We start from the raw sequence: 20,301 nt of genomic DNA on the forward strand, positions 1-20,301 counted from the left end.
TCAAAAATTGCAATAGTAACTGTCTATAATTATTATAGATAAACAAGTTTAAGGTATTCAGAAACCTTTCAGTAAGTAATATTTTATGTCTTACAAGACCTGTGTTTCAGTACTGTTATCACAGAATCATTAAGGTTGGAAAAGACCTTGAAGATCATCTGGTCCAACCATTAACCTAACACTGACAGTTCCCAACTACACCAGATCCCTCAGCACTATGTCAGCCCGACTCTTAAACATCTCCAGGGATGGGGACTCCATCACCTCCCTGGGCAGCCTGTTCCAACACCTAACAACCCCTTCTGGAAAGAAATACTTCCTAATATCCAGTCTCAACCTTCCCCGGCACAACTTGAGGCCATTCCCTCTTGTCCTGTCGCTTGTTACTTGGTTAAAGAGGCTCATCCCCAGCTCTCTGCAACCTCCTTTCAGGTAGCTGTAGAGGGCGATGAGGTCTCCCCTCAGCCTCCTCTTCTCCAGTCTAAACACCCCCAGTTCCCTCAGCCGCTCCCCGTACGACCTGTGCTCCAGACCCTGCACCAGCTTCGTTGCCCTTCTCTGGACACGCTCGAGTCATTCAATGTCCTTTTTGTAGTGAGGGGCCCAAAACTGAACACAGGAATCGAGGGGCAGCCTCACCAGTGCCGAGTCCAGGGGTGAGATCCCTTCCCTGTCCCTGCTGGCCACGCTATTGCTGACACAAGCCAGGATGCCATTGGCCTTCTTGGCCCCCTGGGCACACTGCTGGCTCCTGTTCAGTCGGCTGTCAATCAGCACCCCCAGGTCCCTCTCTGACTGGCAGCTCTCCAGCCACTCCTCCCCAAGCCTGTAGCGCTGCTGGGGGTTGTTGTGGCCCAAGGGCAGCCCCCGGCATTTGCCCTTATTGAAACTCCCCCAGTTGGCCTCAGCCCATGGCTCCAGCCTGTCCAGGTCTCTCTGCAGAGCCTCCCTGCCCTCGAGCAGATCAACACTCCCACCCAACTGGGTGTCATCTGCAAACTGACTGAGGGTGCACTCAATCCCCTCATCTAGATCATCAATAAAAAACAGGAGTGGGCTCAACACTGAGCCCCGAGGGACATAGCAAGCAGCAATTCTTAAAATCCCATGTTAGCCTGAGTCAATTTTAAAAGGAAAACCTATTAAAACTTTACCTTTTTGAGCTGCTGAAGACTATTTTTCTGATAAAAAAAATTTTAAATTATAATTAACCATTTTTTTAGTTGTTCATTTGTTTCTTAAAGTTATATGAATTCAATTTTAGTGCAAATCTCATGCTAAAGTAGCTGTGCGTATGTTATAGGGTTTGTTTTAAACCACAGCTGTTGTAACACACAACTATCTCAGATCAAGAAAAAAGAAGTATTTATAGCCTTTGTAATCATGAAGGAAGAACAGAATGTCTAACAGTAGGGCCAATAAAAATAGGAATTCATTCTCACCCCCTCCTCCAAACTCAAGTATACAGACATACACCTTTAGTGCATTTTTTTTTTTTTCCTGCCTCAAGCAATGTAAAGGGGCTGGCTCAGAAGCGTTAGACTAGCAATATTGCAAACTGCTAATTCCAGATGCCTCGCTTCCTTATGGTGGTTTCTTCCAGATATGCTTGCTAGTAAGCATGAGAGAAATATCAAAAGATTAAAGAACAACCCTGAAGTCTCTGCCTCATCAGGTAGGGGGAAGCAATGAACCATTCCAAAAGAATGGGGTAGTTTCACTCAGCCTGTGGTCTGGCTGCAATTAAAGCCCTTTGAAAGCCTACCTTAAGAATCTCTGTTTAAAAACAGTTTTTAAAAGTTAAAGGCTGTAAAAAGGTCTTCAGGCTGACCGGAATGTCATTCCAGCTCTCCTTCACAAAGGGAGCCAGACGAAGGCATATCATTACCTGGGACCCTGCCCTGGGACCCCCACTGGGCTATTCAGAGAGGCATCCTGACTGAAAATAAGGGTGAACCTTTGCTCTCTGATCCTTCTGTTCCTGCTTTCCTCTCTGAGATGTATTTGTTTTCTTTAGTCCCTTCCGTCCTCAATGCCTGAGCTCAGAGGAGAACTAGAATAGCCATCCCTTAACCCTCACTTTTTTTATTATTCTCAAAATTATTTTGCTTTCTGCAGTAACTACACACGAGATATATATTTATATACATTTAAAGCTAACAATCCCCACTGAGTCTCACAAGCTTTTACAAGATGCTATAAAAGCATCACATGGCAAAGCAATGATGTGAAGTCAAAAGGTGAACACTGTCCTCTGAGACCACAGATATGTATTCTGGGTCACAAGAGTAGAAGAAACATAGTTTAAATTTAAGTCATCTCCTTCCACTGTTTTCTGTTATGTCCCCATTGAGATCCCAACCAGTATCTTTTAATAATTAAATTTTTTTAGCCTAGATTCACAACATACTTAAACCAGTAGTATTACTACATGCTGTCTCTAGGTATCTAACACACAGGTGATCAAAGTGCATTGCAAGAGCATCATGTATGTTAGTCCTCATGTATGTTAGTCCTCATACAAACAATTTTCTAAGGGCTTGGCTTCCTTGTTTTTTAAAACAAAAAATAGGTCACATTTACTTAAATTTACCCTTTGGGAGAAATCAATCCAGAAAGAAACTATACCCAACAAGCAACCAGGGACTTCATGTACAGGCCTGCATGATCTCAGTGCTTTTGAGGAATGGCTATAACTGGATTAATCTTTAATTAATATAATGAAATAAAAATGTGATATGTCAAAGTGAAGCTTACAGCTCTGAATAGAGCCAGTATGTAAGAAATTTATACCGATTTCCTCTGAACTAGGTTAATTTTCTTATGATTGATTATGTGGGGAAAAAAACCCAAACAATCTGTATTGTTTAAGACAGAGTTCTCTTTACCATACTTACAAAACCATTCCCATCTTCATCAAGGAACGGGTATGCCTGCAGCAGAGCATTGACAACAATGTTATATTGCTGACTGTTCGGGTACCTGTGCAAACAAGATGGAGATGTAAAAAAAATACTTGGTATTCTAAACAGTATTAAACACTGTCTGGAGTCTCTACTGATATACATCAAACTGACTATTTCCAAGACTATCAATTCCCCTTCAAATACAAAGGCAAGAGCTTTAAGGTTTGCATGAAGTCTTCCTGCTGGCTTCAACAGGTTTCAAGCCCCTAGCCTCCTCTATTTAAGCAAGTATATTAAAGAGAGTGTCTTTACATTAGTTTGAAAATTTACTTCTGCAGCCAATTGGTAATGCCTCCAAATAAATCTAACAAACAATGTTTACTTACAGTGATCCTCCTAGGTATTTTGTCATGTCTGCTTGTAAAAATTCAATAATCCTTATTCTCATACTGTGATCAGGGCATTTTTTTTCTGCCAATATGCACTTGACATCGTAAGGAAAGTCTGGCAATGTGTAAGAACTTGTCCACTGCAATGTCTTGTATCTTGCAAAAAATGATTTCTGATTTTTTCTGTAAAAACGCAAGCAAGAAAGAAAAAGAAAAATACAAGAAAAAATTCAACACAAAGTTACAGAAATTTGAGCCTTGCTCTCTTGGTTTCTACATGAAGAATAACCACAAAAGCTGCAATCAAAACATGTGGGGTTAAAACCAGATGTCAATTGTGAAATGTTTTAATTAGCAGATGCTAGAAGGTGGTCACTAACCAAAAGGAGAAGGCAGAGTGGAGGAAGTCTCTGAGGTCTTGATACTGTTGCAGAATAACTCCTGAAAGTAAGCTGAACAGCTGAATTGAATGAAAAACTATACACAACATTAGCTAGGACTGTCCTCCCAAAGGGGAAAGAAGCAATGAAGGCAGTTAACATCAGCACAATGGCTGGAAACAGCAGACACAGCCCATCAGTACCCACAGCTCCTGTCCCAAGAAGACCATCAGCACTATTTACAGATGTCACACCACAGCTAGGGTGAGTCTGAGGAAGGATACCACCACTGGCTACACAAGTGCTTCTTGCCTCCAGAGAGCCTGCCAAACCCTAATTCGGAAGGAACACGGGGAAAAGTAGAGATAAATGGAGCTGAAAGTCAATCAAGAGCCACCTAAAAGATGGAGTGGCTCTGGCAGCCCTAAACAGCTTCCCAGCCATAGTAGTAAAGACTTAATAAAGAAATTTCAAATGAGAGGTGCCAAAGACATCTCAAGAGTCCCATTATGTGTGTAATACCGCTGCAATTCATGTTTGCTTTAATTTAAATTGCTCTCTGCAATTTGAAAACAACTACTAGACTTTTAAAAGAATTTTTAAAATAAAATGCTATCTTTATAAATGACAAATGTAGATGCTTACATGGTATAAATATACAGATATCTATATCTGAATTAATTACCTGCACTCCCTTTGTATTCACTAAGGAGACATAAGCATTGCTGAGGAGACATAAGCACCACCGAAGGATGACAGAACAACCAGAAGACATCTAAATCAGACCAGATGTTGTCTCTCATCTATTTCTCTCCACTAATTATGAAGGAAATTAAGACAGTTACCACAGTTGTTGAAATCCATACTGTATATGTCTCAAGTTAGGACTCTCCCACCTGGTAGGTGAAACCTCCCACACAAAGATGTGGCTGGACTAGGCATGCTCTGGTGTCCCTTCCAAGCTGCACTAGCTTTTTAGTCTATGAAAGTTACGGAGGGAAATACTGCTAAAACCTACAAGTTTTCACTCATAAAGGTTTCTATGGTAGCCTACAGACAAGAGCTAGGTATGTAAGTAAGAGTTGTGAAGAGTTTTAGCAAGGTCTTCACTGGGAGGTTTTGCTATCCAGCTTCTTTGAGATAAGAATGTAAAAAAAACCCTGTGGCAACCAATATCTTTAGGCTGGCAAAATCAACTGCAATACCAATGGATGAGCACTTGCAATTGCTTTATACCACTTTGAAAGATTACTATATGCCTGGGAGGCAGATTCTTTTGGGCCCCTATAGCATGAGTTACAGCCTCAATACCTTCTTGAGTAGGTTAACTTATAACTGACAATTTTGTTGACCTAGTTATGCTGCTACACCATCTTGATATCTTTTAATGTAGTTTAGCAGCTTGCAGGCTAGTAAAAGCTCTACAGCCCATGGTACAACTTTACCAACCCCAGCACCGCTTCAAATTGCAATACAGTGCTGAAAAAAAAATTGGGTTACTGCATCTGATCCTCATAGATATACTAGAAGTACTCACAGCACTGTCATTTCCCCATGCAAAATGGGTACAAAATGGCCAAGGCTGCTGTCTCTCCAAGCTCACCAGATTTTATAGAACACAGATGGTTAACAGTACATGCAAACTGTAGTGAACTTCTATTAGTACAATGCAATCTCAAAAGCAGGAAAAGCTGTGTGAGAAGTGACAAACTATCCACACAGACACATTCATGTCCTTTTTTGGTGAGAAATTAATACACAAATGGGAAAATAAGACCCAACCCCGATTATGAAATCAGCTGGAAATCCCTTCTATGCAAATAAAGCATAGATGTAGCATCAATGAGGAATATGCAAGTTTGAATCCTGTACTTTCACCAACTTTGCTGATGAATGTGATATAGGAGACAGGCTGCAAGTTACTAAACACTATTTTCAATACATTAGCATTTAAACTATCTCAAAAAAAATGTACAGAAGTTTGAAACAGGCAGTAATTTGTAGCTGAGCTGAACTAATATTCCTTTTCTTGCTAATACCAGTGACACTGAATTGCCACTGAAAAGAGTGTAATGGTTTAGCAGGTTCAGTTCAGGCAAACTGAACTGTACTCATTTCCTTGAAGAAAATAAAATTTTCTTGGAGTTGGGATGGCTAATAGCCATGGAGGCATGGTAACTCTTCTCTCTACCAGTCCCTTCACATTTGCCAGTATGACAAAAATACTCCAGATTCCATTTCTCTTCAGCCATACCCAACCCAGAAAATACCTCCTTGATGTTCAAACAAGATACAAAAGTTCCTTTAGTCTCCACAGTGCAATAGATTAAATATTTTACTATCTTTTGCTGAAATCACTGCTGTTAGGCAGTCATGTTAAATATGTGCAGTAATATTTTACAGTGAAATAGAAGTTTGTTTGAAGAGAGACACTAAAGTTTAACCACACTTAAACTTTATCCCCTAAAAGGCTCACATGCAAACTTGTTTAACTAAAAGAACAGTTCAGTTAAACTGTATGTGCGCTGGGATTTACGCAGATAGCCAAGACCTTCCTTGATTGTAGAGAACAACATTACAGTTAGAGATGTAGGTACAAACAAATATGGCCCGTTTCTAACCATCCCTTTCTGGTCTGCTAGCTAACCTGAGACACAGAGATAAGATCAAGATCCCAAAGTACAAATTCCTACATATAGTCTTTTCTCTTAGTTCTTAAGATATTTGATGCTGCAACTAAATCAATCCCATGGCTAACTGCTGCCAAATGTCAGTCCCCCTCTCCTCCCACTGTCACTTGTCTACCTCTTTCTTATTGGTACTGGGAAGTCTCACCCTGCAGCAAGTTACTTCAAGGAGCTACAGTGATTAAGTTTTTCATTTTTCTTCTTGGTTTAGTTTTCTCATTGTTCAGGTCCCCAAAATGGCTCCCCATGCTGTGAAACAAATACCAGTGCAGATGAAGCAAGCTGGACTCTTTATGTTTAGCTGCAATATAGGACTGCATCCTAAGAAGCATATCTTCAACAAGGACACAACTAATCACAGAGCTTTTGATCACTTAGCTTTTGTAGATGACTGCTTTACTTATTGTACTAAGTCACAGCACTGTTTCACACAGCTATTTATTTATTTGACTCCATTACAGCCTTACACTGCTCACACACAGCATGTTTACTGCTCACACAGAGCATGTTTAGTGAGCCATGAAACTACAAAATAAATCATTTTGGGAAGAGCTGTTTGTCTCCTTCATCTGGCAAAAAACCCCACAACAAACCCAAAACCAAAATAAAACTGAAAACCCAACACCCAAAACCCCACCTATTTGAAATATAACCCCCGGACTCCCTAATCCCAGGGAATATCTTGGTTTACTGACAAAAAAGCAAAGATTTTACACACTTGCAGCATCATCCAGATTATTTGATGAAGGTTTTAGACTGCACTGGGGTGTGTGAAGAGTGGTGAGTGAACACAGCATCATGGTGTCCAAGTTCAGTGTCCTGGGCAACCTCACGCAGAGTGACAGAGCTGACTGAATCAGCTGTGACAAGTCAATAAAAATAATCTCGTCATCAGTATAGACAGTTCAATCAAGATATCTACTGCACTTTGCACAGCTACCTAGAAACAGGTTCAAATAATAGATCATATATATATTTTTTTTTTTTTTAAGCTTCTGAGCATACTGGTAAGAAGTATCAGTTTCCTGCATCTTATTTAGTTCATTTCGGAAAAAAAAGTGACTTAAAGGCCAAGCAATCACACATATAAAAAGGCTGTGTGCCTCTGATTGTCTACCTAAAGTCCATGAGCCTATCATACCCATTGCTGAGTATTCAGCTCAGCTCAGTAACTCAGAGGTCATCACAGTTGAGCAGAACCTTGCTGACGTCAATGGGCTTCCATGTTCAGCACATCCAGATAGAACTTGGCACATGGGTGGAGCCTCAATAGATTCCCATTTTTCACAGGTGAAGGTCTAGCCTTTCACATGTCTACACCAAACATCAGCAAAAGACTCCTGTGTGAAGATTTGTAGGCTGGAAAAATGTCCACATCTACAAAGCCAAGGAAGAAACAGAAGATAAAAGAAAACATGGAACTTGCAGATGTGAAGAAAGGAAACATTTGCAACTGTAGAAAATGTTCCTTTTCTCTAACACACATATGCTTTCATCTGTATGACAATATTTCAGGTTGTAAAGGTTGTTTCCATCAAAAGAAATGATGATAGCTGATTAAACATCAAAAGAAACTCTTTTTCCCCTTTCAATAGTAGAATAAAATAGGGCTCTCTTTCCTATTCACAGTTCCTAGATCTGTGCCTGACAGATTCTTATGCCTTTCTCTTCATGTGCTTCACTGCCCTTTCCTACTTTTCAGCACAAATGCACAGTTTCACAGTTATTCCCTAGAGCCTGGGATTTGCAGTCTACCTAGTGCTTGATGACGTCTTCTACTTTTTCAGTTCTCACTAAACACAAGGGCAGGTATCCTTTAGACTGAACAAGAAGTTTCCCGCAGCAGCATTAGCTTCAGCAAGGCTGGGACATGGCAGCTGACAAACACCGAAGCTGCCCATTACCCAGAGCAGCTCCTGTTTCAGCTTTTCCTGCAGTACCCTTGCTATAGAAATCGTCACATTCAGTATGACCACGAAGTTACAGACAAAATTAATCAGCTTTAAGAGAAGTTTGTGACATGCAGACATAACCTTCTTCTAGACGGAATCAAAATTTTTTGACAGTTTCCATTCTCAGGAGCTGCATCACGTAAACGAAGGCTCTGCACTTCCATCTCATCCGAGGGCAGAGCTGGAGGTTACAGAGGGGGGAGAGAAAGTGCTCCTCGGGGAATGTGACTGACGGAACTGCCAGCTAAATCAGGCCATTTTAAGGAAACAGGGTTTATTTGCATTCACCCATGTCAGATGTGTTATACTGTATCCAAAGAATTTTATGTATTTGGCTTTTCTGGTGTTGTTTTTACGGCTTTACTAGACCTTAACAAGGCAATGCAGTTAGTATCTCCTGCAAGTCATTTGCAAGTCTTGGCTTATTTCTGGTGTGGAAGAAGAGAGATTTAACAATTATTTTTTTCCTGCAAGTTTTATGGAAGACTCACTGCACCATATCAGTTAATTCAGCTCTGCTGACTGCAAGGGCTCCAAAACCATGAGTCTAGTTTCCTTAACTTCCAAAATATTGAGACAACAAGCACAGAAAATATATTACTGCAAGTCTTCTGGGCTGTTTTAATTGAAGTTTACATCCTTAAGCTTCCCACTGGAATGATAAGGACATGAAATGCTGACTTAAAAAAAAGTGACAGAATTTCTTGCAACAACATAAATTGAAAACCTAAATTTAAAGAACTTTCCCCTAACCCTACACAAACCAAACCAAAACCCACAGATATAACAGTTCTTATGAAGATGGAGTAACAATAGAAGTGAAATTATCAGGAATCTTCAAAATAAAAAATAAATTCTTTCTCTGTTGTGATACATCATTCAACAGGGAAATCTACTATTGAAACAATAAATAGCTTCAGAAGTATTGAGACAAATTCATATAAGAAATAATCTATCACTGTTAAAATTAATGAGCTAGATGCAAGTTATGGTTTTGGAATCCCTAAACATTAGTTGTTGAAAATGTTTAATGAAAGGAAGCATCATCAGATGTCTGTACTTTTGAAGAAGACAGACAGTACTTCTTTTCTTCTACTATTGACCATTGCCTCAAACTTAATATGTTTTTTTTTATGGCTGCTTTTCATGTCCATATGAACTAACTACTAGAAATAACTCTGATAATATCAACAATAAAATTCTACATAGAAACTAAAAAACTCTTAAGTTATATACGAAAAGGCACAGTCCAGCTGAGATTTTCTTTGTAGGACTATAGCTGCATATTTGTATATATGTATACATATAAAAGTAGTATATGCTCTCTCGTGTGAGGGAGTGAAATCATCTGAAACAATTGACTAAATGACAACTTTTTAGGCTAGCTACTCTTTTTTTTTTCCTTTCTTTTCTTCTTTTTAAAGCACAAGCTAAGTGTGTTTCTTATAAAACATTATACACAGACCAACAATACTGAAGTATGGGCAATGGGCAAGAAAAGGAAGCAACTCTGTAGAGATCATTAACAGTATGACATGTCAAAACTAAAACACACTTCAGATGCAGCTACCCAGTAGTCAGTGCAGTTGTCTGCAGTCCAGCTGAACTAGTGGCGAGACTGCCCTAGCTAAGGAGCTATACAGCATCCTTAATGTGGCTCCGTGCTCTTCTCACCTCCAGTCCCTATCAACGGGGTGTTACCAGTTTAAACGTTGCACTAGTGCACGCTGGCAGGTCCCCAGCCTCGAGAGGGCTTGCAGCAGGCAAGTCGGTTCCACTGTGGAAATAAATGAACACCTGTTTGCAACCATGCAGGCCAGCGTGGACATCTTGGAGACAGGACCCAAGTTTATTTTCAAATAAATCTTCCTTTGGTAGTCAAATAAATCTTCATTCATTGTCCTTGCCATCAGCCCAAATTTACATGAGCACCAGCACCAGTATACTGTCAATGGCTTTACTGGTATATAGATACTTAGCAGACCCAGGTTTAGTTGAGCACTCACCACATCTTCTAAATTCACAGCAAATTGGGAAGTTCAAGGCTGTCAAGGCTGGCCAGAAGGTCTGTTATCCTACTTGTGCACGTAAGCCTGCTCTGAGCAAATTATTTCAAGGCGTTCAGACAGTAAATCTGTTACACAACACTCAAGAGCTACAGAACACATTTTTATAGGAAGAATAAATGTACAAATAAACGTGTATCAGGACATCACTCTTGAAAGAAAACAGCTGGACTGTCATATTGGAAACAGTGACAAAGGGATACATTAGGGATGTCATTTGATAAACAAACACCTTGAGGAAAGGCAGACAGAACTTATAAACCAACCAATAAAAGGTTGTTTTTTCACAGCAGTATCAGGAGTTTACAAGTAATGACAGCCTCTGTCTTAGCAACAAGATAAACACCAGGCTGCTAGGAGCCATCAAACCGCTGGTACTCCGATACAGAAAAGCAGGTATAGGGGAAATGTATTTACTGAATCATCTTCTGTAGCTATCTTATTGTCTTCACTGAGAAGCACTGCTTCAGGATTAATCTTCGTGGGAGATTAACAAAAAGACTGGCTGTTTTTACTTCTGTAGTTGCTATCAAAAAATTATTCCACTGAGGTAATATGCAAACCTCCTCTGGTTCTATGCATGCACAAATTCAATACAAGAAAAATAGAAAAATAAAATTATACAATTGCTGCATCCACTTACTCTTTATTTTTGTGTTTAAACAATTTTCTTTGATATTTTTGTAATATTTAGTAATACAGAAGAATGTATTTAACACAGTTGTTAGTATTATCTACACAGGAAGCATACAGAGAAACTTTGAGCCAGTTCACCAGAGCTAATAATCCCTAAATGTACCCACGAATTCATTTCAAGCAAAACCATGCCAGTTATAGTTGCACGGATCTTTTGGGGAAAGGAAAAAAAAAAAAAAAAAAGAAAAGAAGACAGAAACCCAACTCACAAAATTATAATTTCTTTCTCAGATTGGATGAAATGAATGAAGAAACAGAGGCTACAAGTGTAACCTTGGCCAAATACAGATCATTTCAACTGTACTTTTAAACCAACCCTACTGAATTAAACTAATTCCTGACAGAACTGACTCTAGAAGTGCTTATATGAACCGCTCTGCCACCACATAAGTAGGTGAAGTGGGAACACCCACTAAGGAAGAGTGACAGTCATCATTGTCTTCCAAACCTGGCCTGACTGATGAGAAATGGGTACCTAGCCTCCTTCTTACTAAGTATAAGACAGTCTGGAGTGTTTTATTTGCAGAAACACTTCCCTATATTAACTACAGCTCTCCTTTCCCCATTAGTTAAGATGAGAGGCTAGGGGAGAGAAACAAATGCACAGACTTTAAACATTCCAAATTCCAAGCAATGGAAAAAAAACCCGCACTAGATGATCTAACAAAAATATCAATTAATATTATTCCAAAATACCAAAAATAGCCATGATTAATCTGATGTGTAAAGCCAGTTTTCATCACGGCACATAAATCCATAGACTGGTACTTGAGTGAACCAACCGACCCAGCTTTCAAAGTAAGTATATTAGCAGAATGGACAGGGGGGTTACGTTTATACTCTAGGCTAAGAATCTACCATTATATCATAGTTAAAGAAGCTTTTTCTGTTCCCATAATCAAATTTCGAAAACAAACGCCTTATTCAGCTCTTCACAGACTTCTTATAGCTGGCATAATCCCTTCAAGCATATAAAACATTAACATTTTCTAGCGTTGTTGAAAATGTAATGAATACTGTAGGGAGAGGAAGGCAGGAAGAAGAAAAAAAAAAATATATTCAGACTTAAACCCTATAACACTGTATTTATTGCTGTGGGCCATGCCATAGATATATCTAAACAACAGAATCCATGTCCAAAAATAGTATTTAGCTTGGGATGAACCCAGTGCAGTGGCTAATGGATGCACGGGCTGTTCAGTTGCATCCTCAGTCTTAGTTAAAACAGCTGTTTCAGAGAAAGACATTTGCCAGCTTCTCATATGACCTTTCAAGAGAAGCCCTCATAAAATTTACTCAAGTCTCCAGGACTACAAATCATCACAGCTCCATTGACTTTTAGGGCATCTACTACTTCACCGAGAAGGAGCACTTCCATTTACAACAGCAGACTTCCCTCCTTTTCTGCTCTTTTGCCCCCAAGGTGAATTGGCACTGCTCTTTTGCAGTCCCTTTCCGTTAACAGGCCATTACCGGCCTTTGAAAGCTACTACTAACAATATTTGCTGAGAACATTTCCTAAAGCCAGCCTATTCTGGGGTATGCTGATTCACACAACCCATTTAAAACTCTTTATACAGCACAGGGCAAATTACTCATCATTAATTAAAAATAAGCATCCTTTAGAAGTACAAGCTAAAAACCATTGTTGCAAGATCATTTTAATGGTTTATTCTGAGGGTTTAAGTGATTTGGTTTTGTTTTGTTGGTAACAATGCTGAAGCTATCTTTGGGTTTGGGTTTTTTGGTTTGTTCTTTTGAAGCTCGTAGCAGGACTTTAAAAGCATTAACTATGTGATTCACTAAACCCTCTCCTCTGCTCCCAAACAGCTTTTTTCCTAACTCCTTGTTACTTTTTTAACTAGTAAATAGACATTTTTGCAGGAAGACCTCCTCTTATCTCAGAATGGTGAAGCCATGAGTCACATCTATGGGGGAGGATGGTAGCAGAGGGGCAAGTGGGGGAATTTAACAGGTGGGAATAAATGGGAATAATGAGCAGACAAAGTTTCAGAAACAAGAAAACAGTTACCCTGGAAGAGGAGCAGGACTTTCTTCCAGCACTAACTGCCCATTTCAAAGGAGAAAAGCAGGTATAGGAGGAAAATAAAAAAAAAACAAAACCAAAAGCAAATAAAAACCCCATCCATCTTGCCTTCAGTTTTTAGGAAGACTCATTTTGATATCCAAGGAAAATGAGCTTGCAAATGGAATCAGCATGCCTACCTTCCCACCTGCTATGTTGAAGGTGCCTCAAGCACACGATATTTTTATAATCATTACAGGGTGGAATATGGCTAATTTACCAGATTGCTACCAAAAGCACATCTGTAAAAAAGGATACTTAAAAACTAGACAAATAAAGACAAACCTGGATCTTGCTCTCTGCAGGAGGTAACATATGAAATAGTGAGCAAGGACTGAGGATGGGCAGAAAAAACACCATTTGTCTATATCATTCACTCAAATCCTAATAAATTTCTGCTCCTGATGGTTTCTAAATATACCTGGATATACCTGAACCTGATCTCTGATAATTAGGATCACTTTTTATTAAGTATCTGTTTAGTCTTAACAAAGCAAAGAGTTTTCGTCATTTTCAAAAGTAAGAAAAATTTAGTAAGTGCATTATAAACTTACTTTTGCTTTAACATTCTGTGATCAGTTAGTCCTTCTTCATTTTCTGTTGAGCACAGGTATTTTTTCTGCTCCACAGGACCAGAAGAATTTAACATTTGTCTGCCAGTTGCCCTCAAAAAGGGAAAAAAAAAAAATATTTTCACTGTCAGGTTTTGTGCAGTTTATAGAAGAGCGGTATTTCAGGGTTCTAAAATACCAGTGTCAAATGCAAAAGGAGGAAAATTATCATATTGAATAGTCATGATATTATTTGATGTTGGTGTCTCTTAATCAGTTTTTCAGTTCAGTTACCAAACTGTGATAAGTTAAAAGGAAAACTGTAAATAATACTGCCTAGTGATATTCTAATTACTCAGCTACAAAACCCAAGAAAGTAAACCTCAGGGCTGCAGGATAACTGCCATCTTCATAGTCTGACATCTCCTGATCTCTGGGAATAACTAATTTTACAATATGCAAGGTGTGGGGTGAAAGAGCAATTTACACAGTATTGTAAGGCAGTTTCTATTCAACTAGAACCTCGAATGTTTGTTTTTTTCTGGAAGTTAAATCCATCTTGAACCTTCAAGTCAGTTTTGCATTACTCCAACCACTCTAGATGATCCCCGAATGCACCCTGGTCTCACATCCCACTGTTCCTGGTTATTTGCTTTACTCAAGCCTGTCACTAGCACTGAAAACTCCACATACCAACTTTGTCATCTATGTACTAGCCCAAAGCACCGTCTTCTGTTTAACCTTTGTGTTCACCTCTCTCCCTCCTAATTTTCCTGTTATTTCTTCTTCTCCTTTTGTTGATAAAAGCCAACATCGTCAGGTTTAGGTTGCCCTGGGGGAAAGGCACAGCTAAGATAGGGGCTACTGTTATGCTGCCAAGAACTCATGGCAGCCATCAACTTCTTTTTTTTTTTTTTTTTTTTTTTTTTTTGGGGGGGGGGGCAGGCAGGGGGATGGGGGACAGGGGCACGACAAGGACAACACACACACACACACACACACACACACACACACAATTTTCCTTTCTGTACTTCATCTCTTCAGGATCTCTGAACTCCAAAGATGCTTTATAAACTGTTCTGGCCTCAGCTGCACTCACATTTGAAAGGCTATTATTGGAAGTGACATTAACATTTGCCAAGTTTATATGGGGAGTTTCCCCCTTTCATGAATCAACAAATCTTTTTTAGCTATCCAGTTAAACCCAGAAAAGTCCAGTGTGTTTTCTATGAGGCTCCTAGAAACAATCGATCTTGGAATTGGAAAGCATCGTTATATTTACCTGGTAATATCTCTGTGAGCTCCTCATATGCACGTAAACATGGTTTCTACTGCATGACCCAGAATGCTTCCACCTTACCAGCAACAGCACAAGATGTTATTCCTGTGTCCTAATCCAAACTGCTGGTCATGTAAATCATATTTCGTGTCCTTTCACAAGTCTATTACTTCCACACAGAAAGTGTTCACTACCATATTCAAAACTCCACATCCAACCAGCAACTTTATTTCTGCAGATTTATTTTATTTCACCTAGCAGAGAGGTGAGCAGAGCACAATTCACACTCAGTTAGAAGATGTGCTAAGGACACCAGGGTAAAGAGGTGGCCCACCAGGATGCACCAACAAGCACTGGGGTTAGCATTCATGTGAGAAATACAACAGGGAAATTACTGCTTACAGCTCTTGGAAGCTCCACAGCTGTTTCAGCTGATCCAGAAGGAGACTGCTATGGTGCTGCTTTCTCCCCTGCCCTGTGGCTGAATAATGCCTTCTCCACCCTGGCCCTGGCCCTCACAGAGTGAGCTAGTTCTAGGAACTGTCCTGACCAAAAAATAATTCTGCAAAACAGAAAAGGTGGCTGGTTTTCACCTGGGCTCAAGCACTGCAGAAGAGCTAGGAACATGCAGACTCGGTTTTCACAGTTGTGCCCTGCAGCTGTGGGACTGCAGGCTCAGCTGTGGGTGCTGCTGACAATGAACCTTAGCGTGGTGACTTTGTTCATGCGACCAAGACTGCAATTCAGCCTAACGTCACCAAGCAACAGAGAAAATGTGAATTCACTATGCATATACTCTAGATCTATGAATTTTTGGTTTTGTCACATATTCTGTTGCTCTGTGTAAAGTAGCTTACAAAGAAAATAATTATTGCATTCAAAAAAGTGTCTCATACACTTTATTCTAGTCCTAAATCACTAAATTAGGTCAAAATAAATTATTGTTAGGGGACAGATGAAATAATTTCAAACTACATCACTATGACAAGCACTCCAGAGTTAAGAAGTAACAGTTACAACTACCTGCATAGAAGCATAGAGCTTTTAGCTTTATAATAAAATACTGGTTTTGTTGTAGGAAATTTTCATCATTCTATACCCCAAACTGCACAGAATATCTTGTTCTTTTTACTGATTCTAAAAATACATGACTGAATGCATTTCTTAAATATGCTTGAGTTTTGTTCGGTGGTCCTTGTCTCTTGCACACAAAACATTTCAGAAACAGCAGTTTATTTACCTAACTTCCCTGTAAATAGAGGAATACCAGTGGCTTATTTTCCAGGCAAGAAGACTAGGTAGTAAAAGATTTTAAAGTAAATGATATTCACTTATATTTGAGATTTCCAGCATTTGATTTTTTTGGAGTCTGAAGAACTTCACAGAAAAGCTGTGCCTTCACATTATTGCAACTGCAGGTTCTTTGTAAAACAGTAAGGCCTGACTTGCAGGACTTGAGAAGTACACAGGGAATGGTCACACCTGAGACGCAGTCTAGCCAAACATCCCTGATGAAGTCAAGAATGAAATCTAAATATCCAAAGCAGCATTCAAACTGCCCTAAACCTAAGAACATGTTTTCTTCTTCTGAAATCCTCTGCTGAAATCACTATCACATCTACTGCATTTTGGATGAAAGGCCCACATACAGTGGTTTTCTTCACAGCAGATACCTAACTCTAAAGAGGGAGCTTCCTATAAATCATGTGAGGCAGGACCATGGTGCAGAGAACCGAGACTGGCTGTGATTGCATACTTCAGGTCTATGATAAATCATACACGTGGTGACATTGTCCTCTTCCTGCATGCCCCCTTCCCTCCAACAACGCAGGAGCATTTACCCAAGGGTTTCATAAATACTTTTACAAGGACCAAGAGGCTGTATCTATGTGAACAGTAGTTTTGCTCATGAGTGCAATTTGTTTGGAAATAACCCAATCATCACCATTTTTTGGTTTGCACTGTAGAGTCATCTCAGAGTACACAACCTGGACTCCTTTTGGATGAAGGAAAATGCTACAGAGAATGCTCTTACAGATCTACTCCTACTGGCCTATTACTGTGTACCAATGCAGGCTTAGTGCTAGAGTCCTTTCCTTCAAAAAAGAGCTTTTTGTATCCACAGCAAGCTATTTTCTACTTTCAGGATTCTTGGGCTTAGAAGAAACCACTGTGAGAGCTCAGAATGCCTCTCCTCAGCCAAGACATCCAGAAAAAATAAACCTGCAAGACTTACAATAGATCAGAATGGAGGGGAAGTATAGGAAAACCAAACCAACCAATGAAAACAACCACCCCAAAAACCGCAACCCCCCAAACAGCCCACACCAAAACACCCAACAAAAAAAATCCACCAACCCATCCAAACAGCCTCTGCATCCCCCCAAGAAACCAGAAATAAAAACAACAAGAAGAAACCCTACTCAAACAAGAGCCAGAACATGCTCAGTGAAGACAATCTCTGTGGAATTTATTTTCTAAAAATCTATCTAGTTCCATGCAGTGGGATTATTAAATGCTTATACCTAGATCAAATTCAGAGCTTGCTTTGAAAACCTGAATTTAAACGCACTTGTGACACAAACACTATCTCCGGTTAAATCATGATTTTACTCCAAGACTTGTAAAGGTTTAAAAGTAAGTGCTTCAAAAGCTTAGTATCGCAAATACAGAATACTTTAGCTATAAAAGTTTGATGATGCTTCATCCAAATGAAAACTAGGTCCTAGAACTGAAAATGAAGAGCAGTTTAATTAATGGTGTTGTTCGGGAACATTGATGCTCTGTTTAAAATCACAAGGTAATAACCTCATTTTGCATTTCACATGTCGTTAGTGATATTCAAGATATAAAAAACAGTTACAACTTACAGGTGAAGAGCTAGCAAATGCCAGTTTTAAAATGCTATGAAAAAAATACAACTATACCCAGACTGATATTTTTTGTGCCATGTACAAACTCACCCACTGATTAATTCCAGAAATTTTGGAGAAGCTGTTTCACAACAGTATTGAAGGGATTCTAGCCCACTTTTTTGTTGCTGATATTTCCTAATCAGGTCCATCAGCACTGCCTGGTGCCCAATCTTCTTCACCAGCTGCTGCACCATACGATCATTAAGAGCCAGAAGAGCTGCTCCACTTACTTCTTCTTCTGCAGATTGAAGGTGATTAAAGAATGACTGTAAAGGAACTTTATAGCTACAGTAACATTCTATATGCCTGAAGCTGCCTGATGATGGAGGACAGGTCAAAGGCAGGTATGCTGTCTACTACTGACAATCATCTTCAACTGCCCAAAAGATGATGTTTTAGCTATTGTCCTTTCCCAAGCAGTACCAGGAGTCCTAGTCACTGGCCAGACACCTTCCTCCGACAAAAAGCCAAGTTTGAAACATACAGAAGCAGTGAGCTGACCATTTTAACGCTTTGAATCAGGCCTTGGTTAGACCCCAGCAGGCTGTTACTTTGTTAATGAGGAAAGCAAGCTTTTTAAGAGAGAATGAAACATATAGTCTGTTCACATAACGGTTTCTCATGCATTCCTCTGTAGAGTGTTTACATACTCAGACATAAAACATTTACACACCACAGTTACATTATTTCAAAGATTTATACCATACAAAATAGGCCCTGTCAAGCCTTTTAAACTGCCAGCTCTGATTTGAGGTGCATCTATTTACATACAAGCTTAATCTCATCCCCCAGCATTTCTCAGACTTCATAATAAATCTGCACTTATTTTGATTTCTCAGATCTATGTCAGTTCTCACCCTAATAAATGTCTATAAAAGGCTTAAGCTAGCATATATATACGTGCCCCAAAACAAGGTAGGCAGTGCCATTTAAAGGCATAGAAAGAAATATCGAACGAACCCCACACAAACAACAAAAATGCTTACCACGAAACTTAGGAACTAGTTCTCCTAAATTTCTCTGTCTCAACCAGTTGCAGACTTGATCAACCGACCAACTTTCCATCTTCAGGTGTTGCAATGCCAAACTTTGCTGTGAAACGAAAAGAGAGGATTATTTTCATACTGAATTCCAACATTTCATAGGAAAAAAATGCACTTAGCAGATAATGTTACATTTACATGTTCCGAATAAAAATAGTGCAAAATAATCCAACTAATGCCTGTTGGAAGTGGCAGTTTCCTTGGATTCTTCACCTCCTCTCCCTTTCCTGCTTTCCGTCTGCTCTAAGAGACAGCCTCATTCCTTATAAAACACGACCTGCTTCAGTACCATTAACACCCAGGTTTCCACACAGAGAAGAAAAAAGGTGTGAAATTCAGCACCACCACGCTCATCAGGAAATGGCTGACATTTTACAGAAACAAAAAAACCAAACCCGCTATCAGATAAGAGTCTGTCACATGTATGTTTACAATAAATCAAGCACTTTAACCCTCTCTGCACCACCAAGCAGGTACTCGAGTAAATTCTTAACCCTCAGTTACCAACAGTTAGGGGCAATAAAGCTTCTGGAAAACGGTGGGGAGGGGACTAGTCCCGCTGTTATGTGCTGGTCTCATCCTTCAGACTCCAGCCCTCCCTGGGAAGATGCAGGAGTGCGGGGAGACGGTCCACGGGGTCCGGCGGGGCCAGGGGGAGGACACGGACACGGACTCGGAGCCCACCCGCGGGTGAGTAAACCCAGCAGGCAGCGTGAGCGCACACACACACACACACACACACACACGCCGGGGGGGCTGGGTTGAATCGCCAGGGGGGTACATCGCTTACCAAAACCCACAGCAACCTCCTCGAGAGAGATGACCTGATAAAGGCAAAGCTTGCCCGATACTCTGCCAACTCCGGGACAACAGAAAACTCTCTCAGAGGGTGATTTTCTTACCAATGTGTTTGAGATTTACTACATAAAGGAGCACCGAGTGCTCCATGACTGTGCTTGCAATCCACAGCAAGCAACGTTGGAGGAAATTATTCAAGCAAGCTTTTCAGACGAGCAATTTTGGCATCGCTGGCCAAACATTTCCCTTCTTAAAACAGATCCACGCACATGCCCCGAGCCTGCAGTGATCTCCAGGCTAACATGGGGATTCACCCACACAAACTTCATCGGGATCTGGTCCACTGCACTACAAAAAAGGTGCGCACCATCCTTGAATAACAAAAATTTCCATTTTCATCCTTCAGCAGCAGAGACCCTCCAAATAGATGCACTTCAGCTTATGCTCTTGTGCCAGTAGACTTCAGCAATTTAAAGGGGTTAAGTTTAAGAGGAATGTCTTTCTGAATTACATGAGTGGATTTAATTTGATATGACAACAGTAGCCATACAAC

At 40.0% G+C, this 20,301-nt stretch overlaps 1 protein-coding gene across 2 annotated transcripts in view; it reads right to left on the bottom strand.

The window, feature by feature from the left end:
- The window catches only part of SAMD3 (sterile alpha motif domain containing 3), a 42,059-nt gene extending 22,513 nt beyond the window's left edge, over positions 1-19,546 (bottom strand). Inside the window, exons 1-6 of one of the 2 annotated variants that reach the window (XM_074923956.1) lie at positions 19,455-19,546; positions 18,894-18,999; positions 17,956-18,145; positions 13,717-13,827; positions 3,293-3,478; positions 2,898-2,982 (exon numbers count right to left, since the gene is read on the bottom strand). In XM_074923956.1, coding sequence (XP_074780057.1) covers positions 2,898-2,982; positions 3,293-3,478; positions 13,717-13,827; positions 17,956-18,145; positions 18,894-18,972 — 651 coding nt within the window. In that variant the 5' untranslated portion in view covers positions 18,973-18,999; positions 19,455-19,546. The remainder of the gene's footprint in view (positions 1-2,897; positions 2,983-3,292; positions 3,479-13,716; positions 13,828-17,955; positions 18,146-18,893; positions 19,000-19,454) is intronic. The other variant, XM_074923965.1, reaches the window with a different exon arrangement.
- Positions 19,547-20,301: the final 755 nt, after the last annotated feature.

This window comes from Athene noctua, chromosome 1, assembly GCF_965140245.1.
Source record: "Athene noctua chromosome 1, bAthNoc1.hap1.1, whole genome shotgun sequence".
Taxonomy (NCBI): domain Eukaryota; kingdom Metazoa; phylum Chordata; class Aves; order Strigiformes; family Strigidae; genus Athene; species Athene noctua.